The 18,027-nt window shown below is 36.2% G+C and overlaps 1 protein-coding gene across 5 annotated transcripts in view; it reads right to left on the bottom strand.

Annotated features, from left to right (window-relative positions):
* Positions 1-18,027, bottom strand: part of LOC117408684 (E3 ubiquitin-protein ligase NEDD4-like) — a 150,670-nt gene that overhangs the window by 111,746 nt on the left and 20,897 nt on the right. For all 5 annotated transcript variants that reach the window (XM_058995485.1, XM_058995493.1, XM_058995509.1 and 2 more), the window contains exon 2: positions 5,051-5,124. In XM_058995485.1, coding sequence (XP_058851468.1) covers positions 5,051-5,124 — 74 coding nt within the window. The remainder of the gene's footprint in view (positions 1-5,050; positions 5,125-18,027) is intronic.

Below are 18,027 nucleotides of genomic sequence, written 5' to 3'. Positions count from 1 at the left end.
GGGCGAAGACGAGCACATGCTGTCCTCCGAAGCATGTGACGTCAGCCGACCGCTTCTTTTACACAGTGCAGGCCCACCATGCAACCACCTCAGAGCTACAGCATCGGAGGACAACGCAGCTCTGGAGGCCTGCAGGCACCCATCCAGACCACAGGGGTCGCTGGTGCACGGTGAGCCCAGGACACCCTGGCTGACCAGTTTTTATCTTTTTTTTTTTTTTTTTAACACTTATTCTAATTTCACTTCAAGCTTTACTACTGTAACTTCTCTGTAAAGTACATTTGCATGAGTACAGCAAACTATAATGCTTATGTATTACCATACTGCTCCAGTAAATAAAGTATTCTGCTACATGTCAATATGATACTGCAATCACAAAACGCTTTTACACAGCACTAGAAAACCTGTGATCTTAACTGCGCACGAGCGGATGAAGAACTGTATTCAGAAGAGTTCATTTTTCTTATCAGTTACATTATGTGTTCATTCACCAGGATAATATATTTCTTCCGGGCAACAAAGAAACAGACTACATTATTTTTTTTTTTAAACGTATGGTATTAAGCATTGAGAAAATCAGCCCAATGCATCCCCTCCCCATAGACACTCAATAGGAACTCTCTTTATATCCCATGATCCCTTGGCTCCGCTTGATGAAAGTGGAGACAGAGTGGAGTACCTTGGTAATATAAAACATCTTTGGAAGTACCCTCTGCCATTCTTCAAGATTTATTTTTCCAGCACCTTGTTTTTTAAACTGCACTCAGGTGACAAAATTAATTGATCAATTATTTTCTAATTGATCAAAGTCCACAGGTGTGATCAATCGATGAGTCCTTAAATCAATTCAAACCCCTAGTATATAAACATGTGTATATATAAATGTACACTGTTATATGTGTGGTATGTAATGTTAACCTTAACAGGCAGCTTCTATGAGACTATAAAGTATTATATGAGGAATTGTAATCTATGGATGTCATGTTGCCATTCTCATTGAAAAATATAGAGGGCCAGTATTCATACTGGTGTTCTGAAAAACCTGTAGTCCAGGGATGTCCAACCACCATCCTGGAGGGCCACCCCACCCCAGGTTTAACAGGTAAAATTATGTAATGAACTACTTCAAGCTATAGCTGGAGGCTTAATTGGTTCAATTAAACAATTCAGAACAGGGTTGAAACAAAGACCAGGAGTGAAAGGGCCAACTTGGGCCAACTTTGGCCAACTTTGGCCACCCCTGCTTTAATCAATAGCCAAGATGAAGCCAAGTAAAACATCATACAATTTCTACTAACCTTCATAGTAAAAGAGTAGGTCAGGAGTGTTAAAGTACATTTGCTGTTGTTGTTATGTGTAATGCAGCATGTCCTGTTTATCTCCTGTGTAAGTGATTTCTTTGCAGATAATAAACATATCTTAATTGTCGTTATGTTACTGTATGGTACTATATTCATACCTGTAAGTTACAAGTTAACTTACAGTTTTAGGCATTCAGTAGTAGCTTCCAAATACCAATTATGTTACATCAAAATGAGAGATAGTCAAGTATATTTTTATGAGCTATTCAGGAAGCACTATTGAACAGTGGTAAATTGCATGAAGATTTTTCTTTTCAAATTATAGGCATATTTATTGAGAAAAACTATATAGGGACAAAAACAACACACAATTAGTTTAATAAACAAAAAGACAATGAGTTTCAGACATAGCCTATATGCAGTAAAAAAAATAAAATACCAATACAGTACCCAATTTCGTCACTATTTTCTGTCAGCAAAATAATACAGTACTAAAATAGTTCTCAGATTTATCCATTTATATTTGAATTCTGTTGGTAACTTCCTGAATTTACCCAGTACATCTTTAATAAGATATTTATATAAAGGTTACATAAACCTTATAAAGGTTTACTATGTAATTTTGCAGTGTGTACCCATGGTTTGTCATGTCTTTTTAACATGCTTTTCCATAACACTCTGGGCTTTATAATGTTTACCAATGATTTACCATGCTTCCACTATGTTATTGGGTTAAATTCTGAAAGGAATATTGTTCAGTTCATAGACCTTTACTAAGCCAAATTAAAATGTTAAATGTATGTGTGGCAGGGCTGAGGCCTGCCCCTGGGAATAATATGTTTTGTTTTGGGTTTATAAATTAAATATGTTTTTGTTTTGATTTTAAATAACATTTGGTTACATTTTGTAATAACAAAGTGTGTACTAGATATGGCATGGCTGGGAGGTTAGACTTCCCTCCCTGCCTAATTGAGGTTTAATGTGCAGCAGGTAGGCCAGGTGTTAACTGACTAATTGATGGTCAATTAACTCTGGTCACCTGCCTTTAAAAAACACTATGGTAAATGTGTATTTGTCACTATTGTGTTAGCTCTGTACTTTTTCACATGTGGTCTATATTTCCCCTTATTGAGGAACAGGGATTTCTCCTATGCAGTCGAGCCTGACCTTGGAAAGGTACAGATTAGATATTGAGTCAGCTTGTATCTAATTTGTGAACTGTTGCATGGTCCCACGACAATGTTACAGTACGTCTAAAATCAAATACAACCTTTGTCAATGTACACTAGTAAGTTCATATGACCCCCACACACCATTCTATTATTTGTTCTTTAGTTTTCACATGAGTTTCCCATGAAACCTTTTTTAAATGACAGTCTCTAATTCTCAGGGCTTAACCTTTGGTGTCACCTGCGAGGCTGTGGGAATCTCAGAAATGTCCTGAATGATGTCACTTGTGTATGCATGCCAATAATAATGACGAGACACAGGCTGCCTTCCAACTTCGTTAAATGAAAAGATAGAAGCTTCTTTTGTTTAAGAACCATACAGTACTCATTTCTGATTTCCCTCAACGTCATTGCCAGTATCCGTTGAGCTAAGCAGTGGATGCCACCAAAATCAACATCAGCAAAAATGTGTAATAAAGGATCATCAGTTTCAGAATAAATTTGGAAATAAGACCCTAGCAACATGATCCAGTTAACTGTACCGTAAACTGAATGAACTACAATATATAGGTAACTATTCAATTGTAATAACTAAAACTGTTGTGCAATTGGAGTCTAGTTTCCAGTCATGTTGTATCATATGGAAAATAATAACATCAACCACAAATGAACATAAGAGAAACAACAGGAACTCACAACTCCCAGACAGATGCCTGTCCTAAAGCACAAACTGGAATGCAGAACAATGAGTTTTATACATTTCCATTTAGTACCTGCTTTAGCAAACACATAAATTACATGAATTGGTTTAATTAAAAACAAGTCTCTCTAAGGTAGTATGCTGTTCAGTCTCCAGCTGCACAATACTTTGCTGGTGTTTTTTTAAAAAAAGTAATTTTTATTACATACTGCAGAGTGTGGTTTATCTTCTTTCTGGGTGTTTTCAATACAATGTATGTGAATAATGTGCTTTTACACAGTATAGCAAAATGCAGTAACACATGATAAAGTACGGTACATCAGAGAGATTTGGTTTCAATCAGAAATTAAATATTTGTTTAAAACATGAATTGTTTTCCAGTGCATATTCCCGACAGCACTTACAGACACAGTGTAGCAACATTGATTGCTCTATAATTATGTTTACACCACAAATTCAAGCAGTATGTTTTTCCATTAATTATTTTTTCAACATGTTCTGGGCAGTAATCAAACATTTGAAGGCAACACACAGCAGCATATTTATTTTTACTTAATTTATAAAATAAAGTTACAAAGTGACATATAATAAAATTCTGAAAAAAGCTGACATCCCATGACAACCCAAACCAACATGCAATCTGACCAGTTCAGACCAAAAATAAACCAGATTCAATTTGAAGCGTCTGAACCAATTGTATTATCGGCATTATACCTAATTAAACAATATCAGACAGCTTACTGCAACACTGTTTACAATACATGTCATATTTCTTCAATCAAATTGTATTAGACTTGTATATATATAGAAGTTAAATCAGGTCCAAATTTGGTTAGCAAGCATCACACAAAGCCATTATTTGCCAATATTTCAAAAAGCCATTTGAGTAGGACAAGTAAATTTGACAGCTTGTTCAATTTGACGGTTATAGTCCTATGCATAATGTAATACAAACAGAAGGTGTACAGCTCTGTTTTAACTTAAGCAACATCAGAGTATACCTAGAGCTTCCACTCAAGTAAAAGCAGATGTCAAAGCTGTTGTGAAAACAATTTTTCACGTGTTGGTGGTGCCACAGAATATTATAGAACACTCAAGCCTCGGCAAGATGAGTCTCAAGTACTGAATCACAGGTAAACCTCACTTCATCAAGTGCATTGTGATGCTGTGTTGATGGAGATGCTTTCTTTCTGAAGAAAATTAAAATCAGCACCATCACTTGTTTAATAGTGCAGCATCCTATACAGTAAAACCGATAATAAATGTGTTAGAGGCTAAAATCAAACTTGTTTGTACTGCAGGCCTATCACTGTTAAACATCATCAGTATAATGAAATCCATCTGCAAAAAAGTCATCATTTTAATCTGTACCTGAGACATACTGTAAAATACCTTCTAAAGTAGCAGCTAGAGCCAACTGTTTAGCTCAGAGTGACAGTGGCAGCGTGTGTACCTGCAGCTGAAACCAGCTGCTGATAGCACTGATGCCACAGAACGTTAAACTGATATTAGTAGGCAGCCACCAAGAAACACTGCATTTTGCTAAGCAGGACCTTGGAGCACTGCATCTTAAAAGAGAGAACGGCACTGAGCTTGCATGCCACAGCTTAATATGTTTTATAAAACACACTACAACAGCAGTGACAATACAAGCTGAAAGATTTTCTGTGTATTCAGACAAGTAATGACATTACAGAAGAAAGGCAGTGCTAAAACAATACTGCCACTCAAAGTATCATATTCTCTTACAACATAGCATCACATTCCCAGGCTCTTCTAGAGAGAATTGTTTGTGAATTTTAGCACCAGTGTAGGATATTGTACACTGCAGTGATGAATGAGAAGCACCAGAATCTGTACCACAGCCACCCAGCACATACCTGGCACCAAAGATGTCTTTCTTTGCCAGATCGATGCCCGCAATAACCTTGACTCTAAGAACACGTGATTCCTCCTGAAAGAAGAGAAGACATAAATTAACATATAAGAATGGTGTTATAACGCACATATTTTATAATGACTATGATGTATGTAAGAATGCTTTTTTAGAAGTTGTATTTTTCTGAGCAGAGATCGACACCAAACATTTTCTTGGATTTGGATGGAGATGCACAGTACTGTCAAGTGCAAAGGAACATTTTCTATAGATTGACACCATTTTATCAGTGCAGTATATAACTAGCAAGAAATAACTCAATTGAGGATGGAGCAGTTAAAGAGTAGCTTCAAATCACATTCATATTTTGTGTAACTGTCCATTTGCCACATTTGTATATTTGCAATAATTCTGGCTCTTACAGCCATTACTGTACTCAAATGCTAAGGTTCGTCACTTTTTGAGTGATTTGATCTGAGTTCAGGAGCAGCTGTCCAGATATTGTGGTCAGATACGTGTAGCACATGCTGAGCAAAGTGTCTGAATACAGTAGTTGTAAGAGCCAGTGCCATCTAGTGAACAGCTGGGAGTCCAGTTTCCTTTACGCAGTAGCTGTCACTAGATGGGGCAGACTCATCTACAGGAGCCTGAACAGAAATTAATATTTCTCTCCCCCTCTCCCACAGTTCTCATTCTCATTTCTCCTGAATCGTAGCTTGAGCAGATTTACGGTCTCATGTGTTTTAATATATATGTTTTTACAACATTTATAAATATCTAGAAACAAGCGGATATTAGCAGATCATGTTTCAAGAACAAAAAAATAAGTAATTTTTCCATTACTACTGAGAATAATGGAATGAAGAACTATTATTTTATTTATAAATATTTATTTATTTTGAGAAAACAAATCAAGATTAGTGTCCATTATTGCTTATAAAGATCCTGAGAATGAAGGTTTATTATGGCATTGCAATTTTACTATGTTTGCTTACAATTATTTAGCACTACTTAATCTGTTGTTCTTGCTGTTTGTAAAATAGTGCTTTGCTAATAGAATATTCTGCGTATATGTTTACTGTTTATGTACAGAAATTGATACACACAATAATATAAACGTTTCCACTATACAGAATTTCATTTAAAAGATGGTAAGACAATTAGATGAATTATTGTTGACAGAAATACTGGCGTCTGATTCAGTTTATATAATATAGGTGAAATAACAATGAAATCAAAGTTTAATTCTAGCACAGTGAAAAGTATTGTACATTGAAAATACGGTTGTAAGTGAACTTATATATATGTCAAATGAACTGCACTTTAAATCATATTATAAGAAGTAATTTACAATAAGTGACAGCTAAATTTAGCCGGGACCATGTAGAAAATTCATAGTAACAGAATATTTGTTTAATCCAAGTTAGTTTTAATGAGAATTGACTGTATTTTGCAGCCATGGTCTCACTCACTGGCCATTTAAATACTTAATAAACTACAGTGAGTACCACACAACACCAAGCCAATCTTCCAAGCAGTGTGTCTGTGTGTATATATATATATATATATATATATATATATATATATATATATATATATATACACACACACACACACACACACACACACACACACAGTGGTTTGCAGAAGTATTCACCCTCTGCAAAGTTTTCACATTTTGTTGGCTGCTGAGCGTACTCCACGACACTTTCAAATTAGACTTTACATGTAGAATCTCCACAAACTACTCCACATTGCTAAAGTTAAAAATTGCACATAGAATATAAATAAGTAAGATTTACAGAGAAAAACAGATTAATCTCAGTTGCATAAGTATTCAACCCCTTTGCTAAATCAGCTCAGGTGCAAATGATTAGTTTGAAAGGTCACAAAAGTAGTGAAATAGTTTCAGCCTGTGTGTACTCAAAGTGGTTAACTTGTAGATAATTTCCCTCAGATATATAAAGACTTTCAAACTACAACTCACATAGTGATCCAACAAAGCAACCATGAAGACCAAGGAGCTTTCAAAACAAGTCAGGGATAAAGTGGTAGAGAGGCACAGAGCAGGTGAAGGGTACAAGAAAATTTAAAAGGCGCCGATTATCCCTCTCAGCACAGTGAAGTCCATCATTAAGAGCGGAAGATGCATCACACCACCCAGACACTACCCAGATCAGGTTGCCTTCCCAAACTGAGCAGCTGGGCAAGCAGGAAACTGGTTTGGGATGTCACTCTGAAGCCAACAATGACCTTGAGAGATCTGCAAAGCTGTGTCTGAGATGGGAGTCAGTGTTCACACATCAACAATAAGCCGGTCCCTACACAAAGTTGGCCTGTATGGACGGGTGGCAAGAAAGAAGCCATTTCTCAAAAAGCCTCATCTTAAAGCACATTTGGAGTTTGCGAAAAAGCATGTAGATAATACTGCAGACATGTGGAAAAAAGGTTTTGTGGTCAGACAAGACAAAAATTGAACTTTTCGGTCTAAATTCCAAGCGTTACGTCTGGCGCAAGTCCAGCACTGTCCATCACCCAGTCAACACCATCCCAACTGTCAAGCATGGTGGTGGCAGCATCATGTTATGGGGGTGCTTCTCTTCAGTAGGGACTGGGAAGCTTGTCAGGATAGAGGGGAGAATGGATGGTGCAAAGTACAGTCAAATCCTTGAGGAAAACCTGTTTGAGTCAACCAAGACTCTGAAACTGTGGAGGAAATTCACATTTGAATGACCCGAAGCACAAAGCCAAAGCCATACTGGAGTGGTTAAACAAAAAGAGAATTAATGTTCTTGAGTGGCCCAGTCAAAGTCCTGACTTGAATCCAATCGAACATTTATGGCGAGACTTGAAGACTGCAGTCCATCAACGATCCCCAACAAACTTATCAGAACTGGAGCAATTTTCCCATGAAGAATGGGCAAAAATGTCACTATCCTACTGTGAAGGGCTAGTAGAGACCTATCCAAAAAGACTCATGGCAGTAATTGCTGCAGAAAGTGCTTCTACCAAAGTACTGACTTAAGGGGCTGAATACCTATGCAACCAGTAAATTTCATTTTGTACATGGTCTTTGCAAGGTTTGCTGACATTATATATATATATATATATATATATATATATATATATATATATATATATATATATATATATATATATATATATATCCAGTTAAAAATTACTTCATGTAACTGGCATTAACAATCTTTGGACTTTTGAGTTATGCCATGGCATGCTAGAATGGCTGAAAAATGGGCACTCTTGAAACAAAGTCCCAAAGGGTGTGTAGGACATACCTACATGTTTAAAGTTTGTGAAACACTTAATTTTGCTGTGGTAGCCATGGAAACAGAAGCAATTTATAAAATCCCGGGGAAGCTTAATTACCTATGAGTCACTAACAATTAATAAACAATTAAAAATATGCATTTAGACATGTAGTTTACATGCATTACATTTTGAATACATTAATTAAAAAACAATTAATCTGATTAGGATTTCAGATAACTGTAATTAATGAGCCTGAATCATCCTTGACAACTAAAGACAAACAAAAAAATATGCTTTTGAAAAAATTGGCTTTTCAATACCAATATTACATACTGTTTGCCCATTTGATCACATCTGAATCAATAACAATGCGCTAGTTAACTAAAAATGATAGCACCTTGTGTGAAATGACTTTTCCTGCCTACAGTAAAGTACTACTAAACATAGATTAGTTCAGATGTTTTTTTTTTTTGTTTTTTTAATTACTTTTCTATTTGAACTCTCACTCCCTTGGTACAGCACTCCCATTTTTAGCTAATAACAAACCTGTTCTTCACTAGCAGGCTTTCGTTTCTTTAAGGTCACATCCAAAAGGCTACGCCCTGAGGTGTTCAAACTCAGTGGGTAACTCCTTGTTCATCAAAGCGCACAGATTCATCTGCTGTTGGTGTAATTACATACTTGTACAAGCACGTGCCTATAGGGCTGTGTACTGCAAGTGCCATAATAGTGCTATGGAATAACATAGTTGCAAGCTGTCATGTTTCATCTGTGGGTAAATAACAACACACACAGGTTATGTGAACAATCTGTATACTGTGAATATATAAACTGAACCGCTTTCTTACTGAGATAAAATGGTGTATCATGTATACAAATTAGAAGCTCCCTTTTATATTTGAACCTGGCCCTGGACAATGGGAAGTAGTTACAGAAATAAAAAGTATTAACACCTAGAAAATAACTTTAACGTGATACTTTTTTTTTTTTTTTAAATAACTCATGAGTTAAGCTTGGTGAAAAGGGTATAAAAGTGGTTAGTAAGTTAAACTGAACTCTGTAAAAAAAAATAAAAAATATGTGAATGGATTGAGGGCTGGCTCTGAACTGTAGGCCGTCATGGTCATAACTGAGATTATACCTTTCTACTGTACTGTGCTACCTTTAACGCCTTTGTAAAAAGCAATGCAACATGTTATAATTTGGATAAACTTTGAGTGCCGACACTGTTCAGAAGCAGGTTGCTTCAAATTGCCCTTTTCTCCAAGTCAGCTGTATTCCATATATAGGCTAGACAGGGAAAATGATAAATTCATGTTAGAAAAATAAAAGTCACAACAGCAATTTTAAGAACATTAACTGTATTCTGCTTCACCTTAGAAAAAAGTTTTGAATAGTCAGCATCATTCACCTCAAAAGCTACAACTCTCATTTTTGTTGACATAATAATACCATTATTTTCCAGTACTTGCAGTTCCCGGTATCCTGACAGGAAGAGTGCACTTCAGTCTAATCTATTTCAATTAGAGCTTGCGGTTGCTTCATCAAGTACCTCTGGTAACAATTTGGAATGTATGTCTTTATAATGAAAATGATCATAACCCTTTAAAAAACATATGCATGGTTTAGACTTGTGTTTCGAACTTGAAATCCTTTTGTTTCTTAAATTCCTAACCATGCTTTTTATGCTGTTGTGTGGTGTTGATCCTTGAACAAGCTTGCCTACAATCAGAATCTGTGACTTAGCATTAAGTGGGAGAAACGAAAGACAGCAAACAGCCACCTGTCCACAGCATACTCCCTAAACCTGTTCTCCCTAGACTACTAAATATCCATGGGTTCAAATAAAAATAATTGTGCACTTCTCACATGCAGACCGTCAGAATTTTTAATGTCTGCATTAACATTAATATAAATAATAAGGAAATAGAATAACCGTTTCTAACATGGAATGGGCTAGCAGTAGACTAGCCTGTGTTTCACTCATGAATGTTTTTATTTGTTTTAAGGATAAAAAAAAAGGTTTTGCAATATTATACATCATCCATTCACATTAGTGCTGATGAAAAGTAGCACCAAGAGCACCAAATACATACTGTATACCTAAAAAAATGTTCCAATGCTATTTGTTTGTAGGAATACATTTGTTTTGCACTGGTGTTGGCAATGCATATACAATTTTCATTCAAAAAATATTTGTTGAACAGTAGTATGAGTAAGCATATGCTTGAAAATAACAATAGAAAAATAAGGTTACCTTTTCCTGATGGTGATGTATTTAACCCTCATAAGGTAACCTGGGGTCCATTCGGACTCCACGGTGCTTTAGTATCAGTTATTATGTGGATCAAGTGACTTGATTTTTGTTTCCTTTTAGGTAGTTGTCACGCACCCATCCTGTTACACTATGCAAAGGATAATTCTAGTCCAGGTAGCCTGGTTGAATTTCCCAAAATGTTTTAGGTTTGGGGTCTGTATGGACCCCAGGTGTAGTGTATCGGCAGCCCGACTTTCTCGCGTGAATATCTCAGGCACCGTAACAGCCTAAGCGATACTGCAGCAAATCGAAACTAAGGCTTGAGTCATGCGACATGAGTCGGCTCCTAAATTTTGTTTGTTGCCTATTACTCAGTCGCTTCAACAGATAGCGTTCCGGTTTCAACGTCATTTAAAAGCGCAGGCTTTGCACTTTCTATTGATGTCAGGCATGCCTGTATGCTTACTTTCTACCACCCCCTCATTCAGTGCTCCAGTGCTGTGACACGCAGCAAACCAGTAGGTGTGTTCAAGTGCCTGTAACTCGAAAACGAAGAGAGCTAGGAACACAGTCAACATACCAAATGAAAGAGGAGGCTTTGGGTTTTCCAATGATATCTCACGACATGTGACATGTTCCTAGAATAAACTTCAGCATCCAGAATACTGTGGTGATATGAAGTCCACTTTTCTGTATTCTGGGCCAAATGGACCATTGATTTGAATCCCTGACACACAGTAGGATAACAGCAATTTGCATTGAAAAGTTGACTGAAGTTGATTGAAATCTGACTTTTATTATTTGTTTTCTACATTAGAAAAATATATATGCTGAATGTAAAAGCATTACTGTGAAATACAAACATATGGCTAACTGATGGTAAAGCTTTTGCCTGTGCAAGGCAATTACATTAACCCTCTTTCTGAGTTCATCATTCTATAGAAAAATAGAAATGATAAACAACGAGTAAAATAATTGTATATACTAATATTTATATAATTTGTATGTATTTATTTTTTGTATACGCCAATTACATTTTAAATTCATTATTCTAGGCTAGTCTTGTGATAAAGTTAATTAGTGCTGAAAGAGTGTAGTCACCTCATCTCATCTAGACTTTCCAACTAGCTCCAATACTTACCGGACACTTTGAGACGGGACAGGATTCTGAAGTTGCCCTTAAAACACTGTGGTGCTGGCTAGCGGTAAGGAACAAAATAAATTTAGCAAAGGTTTACCCCTCAATTTATAGAGGATGAATCGGTATTCATCATCAGTAATGTTTTTATTTAATAAAATTAACCCAAGCACAATTTCTCTATGCGATTTTAATAACTTATTACAACAAATAAAACATTTCCGTACCACAGATTTCCTCATGGATTTTCACTGCGGAGAGCTCACGCCCACACTGGTTTGGTGACAACATGGCATCTGTGCCGACAGTTGGGCGAATTCTCTCTATATACAGCTCTGGTGTCAGCTGTGGTAGAGCGTTTCTAGTGGTAGATAGTGGAGATATCTGGTCAGACCGTGTTGTGGTTTTTGTAAGGATGGGTAAGAAGGAAGGTGGAGACGTTGCTGGCTGAGAAGCACTGGTTGGTGCACGTATATATATATATATATATATATATATATATATATATATATATATATATATATATATATACACACACACACACACACACCTCTCGTTATATTGCTCCTCGCTATACTGCGGTCCTGGAGTTGGCTCCCCAGTCTAACTGAGCATGGTCCATAGATGTAAAGTCTTTTTCTAACAATCTTGATTGTCAATCTTATCAAGATTGCAGCCAAGAACAACCTCACATATTAGTAAGGGCAGTCAACCCTCTGATACGGACTTTCAGCCCTCATTGTGCAGTTGCTCACATACACACTGTCACACAGTTCAACCTCTTTAGCAGATCATCCTGTGGGAAATGGATACCTGTCACTTCCGAAGGTTGTCTCATCTGGAACCCACCTACATACAAAACCGCTTTGCTATCTATTCATTTTGTCTTAACATTAAAAAGACCGAAAGAGTAAGAAATATTGGGCCATCCCCTGTCAGTCAGCCTCTCTCACTCTTTATCAGAGACTACTGGATGTGGGTCAAAGCAGTTTCTATGACAGTATTAGATCATTAACCTGTTATGTTCATGTTTGGGGATTCACTAGTTAAAGATTTCCTAATAGGGCCCTGTGACAGAGAACGAATAAATCTTTGTTATAAATCTCCCTGCATTTTATAGATTCTCAACTCCGCCTTTATTTCCATCATGTTTGTTTAATTAATGTATTGATTTTTTAAATATTTACAGATAAGTTACAGTAGTAAAAATATATAAAAACTGATGTCTAATACCAATAAATCCAAGCTTTATAATTGCACCTGTCTACTCTAGCACTGCGAAACGCTCATCTGTTTTCTACGCATGCGCCATCTGTGGTACTACTTTCAGAAAAGTGAATTTTTCGTATAGATTACGGTATGTCATCATTGCCACAGGTTATGTTTTTCATCAAGACACCCTGGGCAGGTTTTATATATTTTTAAACATCAATAATATAAGTTCAAAGCAGCTCAATCCGATACGGCTCCATTGACGGTCAATAGGAAATCTTCTCCTGAGCTCTCTATACCCCACAATCCTTTGCGCACAACATGACGGAGGTCCCCATAGAAAATCAGTGGAGTGTGTAATACAGGATATCTTTGATCTAATTGTATCAATATAAACCAGCTCAAATGTGGCCAGGTAGCCTATATCGCAACAGTATCAGTCTTGTACTGGTGTTGAACAGTGAGTTAGGACAGACATGTTAGCGTATCTGTATATTCTAAACCAAAACCAATTTTACCAGAATCGTTCCAATACAAGTGTGAACAGAGTATATGTTTAGTCAGTGGACATTTTGGCTGTTGTTTTAGAAAATCTGGTTTAGTGTTTAACAGAAATAATATTAAATCTTAAGATCCAGATGAAATACCAACCACAAGCAAGACTAAATAACGCACTACAGTGTCACATGAATAGTTGTATGTAGGCAACAATAAAGGAATAGTAATAAACACACAGTAGTATTTCTTAATTTTTTGCCAGCTCTGCCAGACAACTACAGTAAAACACATATATAGAATAAAGATAAAGAATAACTCAACTGTTTAACGCTTTTATTTGGGACTATATCACTGCTGGTGCATCACCTACTGCAGCTCTATCCATGGAGCCTTTGATCTATTGCTTTCTCAAATAAGGTAAAGTTTATAAATCTGTAAAATTGATTGCAAGCTATTCATACAAAATTGGCAGTTCTGTGATTTACTAACCACAGCTGAATTGAGTAACACAGTTTTATCTAGCAGTCATTCATATGAAGGTCTCAACATACAGTACAGCTGCTTTTCCACTGCATAAATTAGAAGGTTAGGGTTAACAAAGAAAACCTCCCTAGGAACAAAAACAGGGTTTACTGTATAACAACAGAGATTAGTTATTAACGCTAATCTAGGACTAGCTAATGTTACCTAAGGAAAGGTAGTCAAAGATTAGCGTTGAAACCAGCCACAATTGTTTACCAAGAGGGGGTTTTAAAATGGTTTGCTGGGTTGTGCATAGATATTTGTACAAAGTGAAACATCAAGTGAATTGATCAAGTCTACAAATGCCTCAACACATCTAAACTCCAGTACCTTTGGGCCAATACCAGAAGGAACTGATCAATTCACCCTCTTTTATATTAAAAAAAACACTAATGAACCCACAAGAAAATCTCAAAACGCAAACCAAAAGTAATGAACTAAAACTACCTCTTTGTGCAACCCAGAACAGATGGAAAAGCAGTGTCAGAATCTGCGCTTTGTTTAAACATCCACTATTGCTGCAAAAGAGGTTTAACCCCTGGGTAAGGCAATACATCACCAAGTTACATTTCCCCATGACATAACAGGTTGCTACAATAAAAAGGCATTCGCCATTCTGACAGGGTTTCCAAGCTAAACAGTGCCTATACAACTCAAGTTTAATAAAGTTCACAGTCAGATTCGGTTGTATAAAAACACCCTCTGGACAATTGGAACTGTAAACAATGTGTATCTGATGATGAACTGCAGATTAAATCTGACATCAGTCCTCTGGCATGCCTGGGACAAACACTTCCATGCCCCCGAAAACATCAAACCATCAGAGGTTAACATTTTTTTTTATTTTTAGGGCCCTTATTTACCTACACCACATGGCTCCACAAATACTACTGTTGTGTAGACACTTTAACAGGCAAAGACAAGACCAGAGCAGCTGCTGTACCAGGATTGAAAAATATTCAAGTGCTAAATCTGCTTCTATTATCACCATCTTGCAATTGTGATTTGGTAGTAGAAACATTTTAACGTAGTCAGAACAGACTGTAAATGACACACAGTGGTTGGAAGTAAAATCGGGTTTGTGCATATGACATGCCAATTAGTCATTGTCACATGTTTCGTGAGGGGTCTAAAAAGTATTTGGATATTGAAAAAAGCAGTTGTGCATTGTTTGTTGCCTCTAAAAAAGGCTTATGAGCTATAAATTACCCTTGTTGATTGCAGAGTTTTACAAGTTATGGAGCTTTTTACTCTCCCCACACACAATGTAAAAGTCATGAACCGGTTTACTTGCCCTTAAGTGTTAGAATGTTATCAGAAAGTTGTTCTACTACTGTTTTTAATGGTGTGGCATGCCTGGCTATGTTACTTAAGAGAAGGTTATGTTAACTTTGGGCAAAAAAATCTAATCATTATGAGTGAAAAAAATCACAACTTTTTGAAAGAAAAAAGTCAAAGTGGCCCGGTGTCAGTCTAGGGCAGTGGTTCCCAACCTGTGGTCTGTGAGTAAACTCCAGGTGGCCCGCAAACAACTCCCACAATTCAGTTATGCAGTTCTTGCAAAAACCCATTTCTACTCAATCACACGTTGTGCTACTACTATCACTCAGCAACACAACAAACAGCTTTAACCACATTACATATAATTGTATGTATGTCAAAGCTGCCATTAACTGAAACAGCTTTTTAATTTCAAACAAATACTAAATAAATAACTGTTACACATTATGAAGGCACATTTGTCACAATTACAGACTTCTTTTTTTTAACCAGCATTATTTAAAAAACAAAAACAAACAATCTACATCTAGCATTCATGTAAATGCACATCTTTCTAATCAGTGCTTATTATTAAAAATGACTAAATTAAAACAATATAAATAATATGTGCTACAGTGTTGCCAGGGATATAGGAATAGACCTATTATTTCCATACATGTTTGGTAGTGGTGCAACAATTAATCGATGCATTAATTACTAATCATCTGTCCTTAAATTGCCCGAGCTTCGGATTCAGTGCAAGAGTGACACAAGCAGAGAAAATATATGTTAATTTCGTTTTAAATTACAAAATGCATTCGTTTTTACAGTTTTGTATGCACATATACCTGTTTACACACTAGTTTCTTTTGAAATGTTTATTTTATTATAGTTTTTCATTTTTTGAAGCAGTGCTTTATAGTGGCAAATTAGAAAATAAACCCTTTTATGTTTAATTGTTCATTTAAATACGGTGTTTCGGCTGTGCAGATGTTTGATATGACGTGCTTGAATAAAACTTCTGAGTTGTATCTGATAGTTTGTCTTTCATTTTAATACTGATGTTTAAAATGTAACCGTCAGAATGACTGCCTGTGGCGGTTTTAGGTATGCAACCTGGTCTCACTTGGGAAATGTTAACACAGTAACGTCTTGCCAAAGCTCTGAAACGTTACTCAGTTAACGTTTTGCTCGATCTCCCATCATGCTTTGCGGATATGTTTACCACAGAACCGCATAACAGTCTCACGTTTTGATTGGTCTTCTGTTGTTTTTAAATAACTGCCCCAAAATCTGTGTCTGTTACATCACTAGTCTCTTTTTATATTTATTTTCTGTGAACATTAGTGCGAACATTAAATTGTTACAAAATATTACTATTCTTTAGTCCATTCATTTTAATTCCATACGTGGTCTTGTTGTACTAGTGATAAAATATACACTGCCTTTTTTCTTTATATATTTACCCAAAACCTTGCTTAATATCATTTTAGGAAATAACATGTCAGCACTGTACTTGCATCCAGAGCACATCTGCCGATGAACGTAAAAATACGTCTGAAAACAAAACAGTACAGAGACAGTCAGTAGCTTAAAAACAAATAAAGCCGTATCCACACTAGACGCGAGCGACACAAGCGAATAATTTAGAAGTCACTGCAGTCAAATAGGAGTAGCCACACCAGCAGCGAACGCCGCTGCTTTGAGAAAATTTTGCGTCGCTAAAATATAACCTGTTTTTATTTATTTTTTTCGTCGTGTGACTCAAATGAAACTGACCAATCAGAAGCAAGGTAAACACATCACGCCTCAAAACAAGTTAAACATTTTATGTAGTACCAGTAGTCGTGGCTTGCAGAGACATTTTCTTTCCGATTATGAAAGTTGCATAAAAACAGGTTTATTAATAAGCAAAAATAAACCAGAACATACAAAGCAGTCTATATATCCAGCATTTAAATGAAAAATGTGCACTTTTGCTGGCTTTTAAAAATGACACAAAAAAGGTCCCGCATTCACACAACTTGAACATGTGACCTCATTTTAAGCTACGGCTTTTTTTTTAGTTTGTTTGTTTGCTTTTAAGATAAATATCGTTTTGTTCACTAAATTGTTCTGTGGCACAAATCAGTGACAAGAAGAATGTTGTCAAGCAAATTGGCTTCATCACTGCCACTCTCATATCCACTTTGATATCCGACACATTATGTCTCTTGTCCACTGCTTCTTTAATTTCTTCTGTATACCAGTCTGACAGAGGGCAGGATCGCTACGAGTACTTTATACAACCCTCTGATTGGTGGAAGTATTATTGGCGATCCAATCAAAATAGCCAATAAAGCCCAAATAAAGTATACGCCCGTTATTCGGTATAGCCTAGGTTAAGACGTGGGCTGTAATTTCAATTTTTTATTTTTTTTAATTAAAAAATGTTTAAAAATCCTGAACCTTACGCTTTCAGAATATGCTCTTCACTCAATGCTTGGTTAATTAAAAAAAGTAACTGCTTTGTTAATACGTTGAAAATACACATCTAAGGATGTTAGTAGTGGATAGACTAAAGAATGTTCTCTGTACCAACCACAGGGTCATCCCCAGATAGTGTGCTACTGTTAGTTTGTTGTAATTTATCAAATGTGACTGACTAGAATCAAGGTTTAGAAATGTTTAGCAAAACTTGAGGATTTACACAATAGGACTGATCAAAGTTTTAGACGGTAAATTCTATGCAACCCAAATTTGTTTTCTGGAGCTTGTGTATTATATTTGTTGCTGCATAAACACATCCATATCAAACCCACTGTGAACCCATTTTTATAATTAA

The sequence above is a fragment of the Acipenser ruthenus genome, chromosome 2 (assembly GCF_902713425.1).
Source record: "Acipenser ruthenus chromosome 2, fAciRut3.2 maternal haplotype, whole genome shotgun sequence".
In the NCBI taxonomy this organism is placed as follows: domain Eukaryota; kingdom Metazoa; phylum Chordata; class Actinopteri; order Acipenseriformes; family Acipenseridae; genus Acipenser; species Acipenser ruthenus.
Note: the sequence above shows the minus strand (reverse complement) of the source record. Positions and strands in the feature narration are given on the sequence as shown.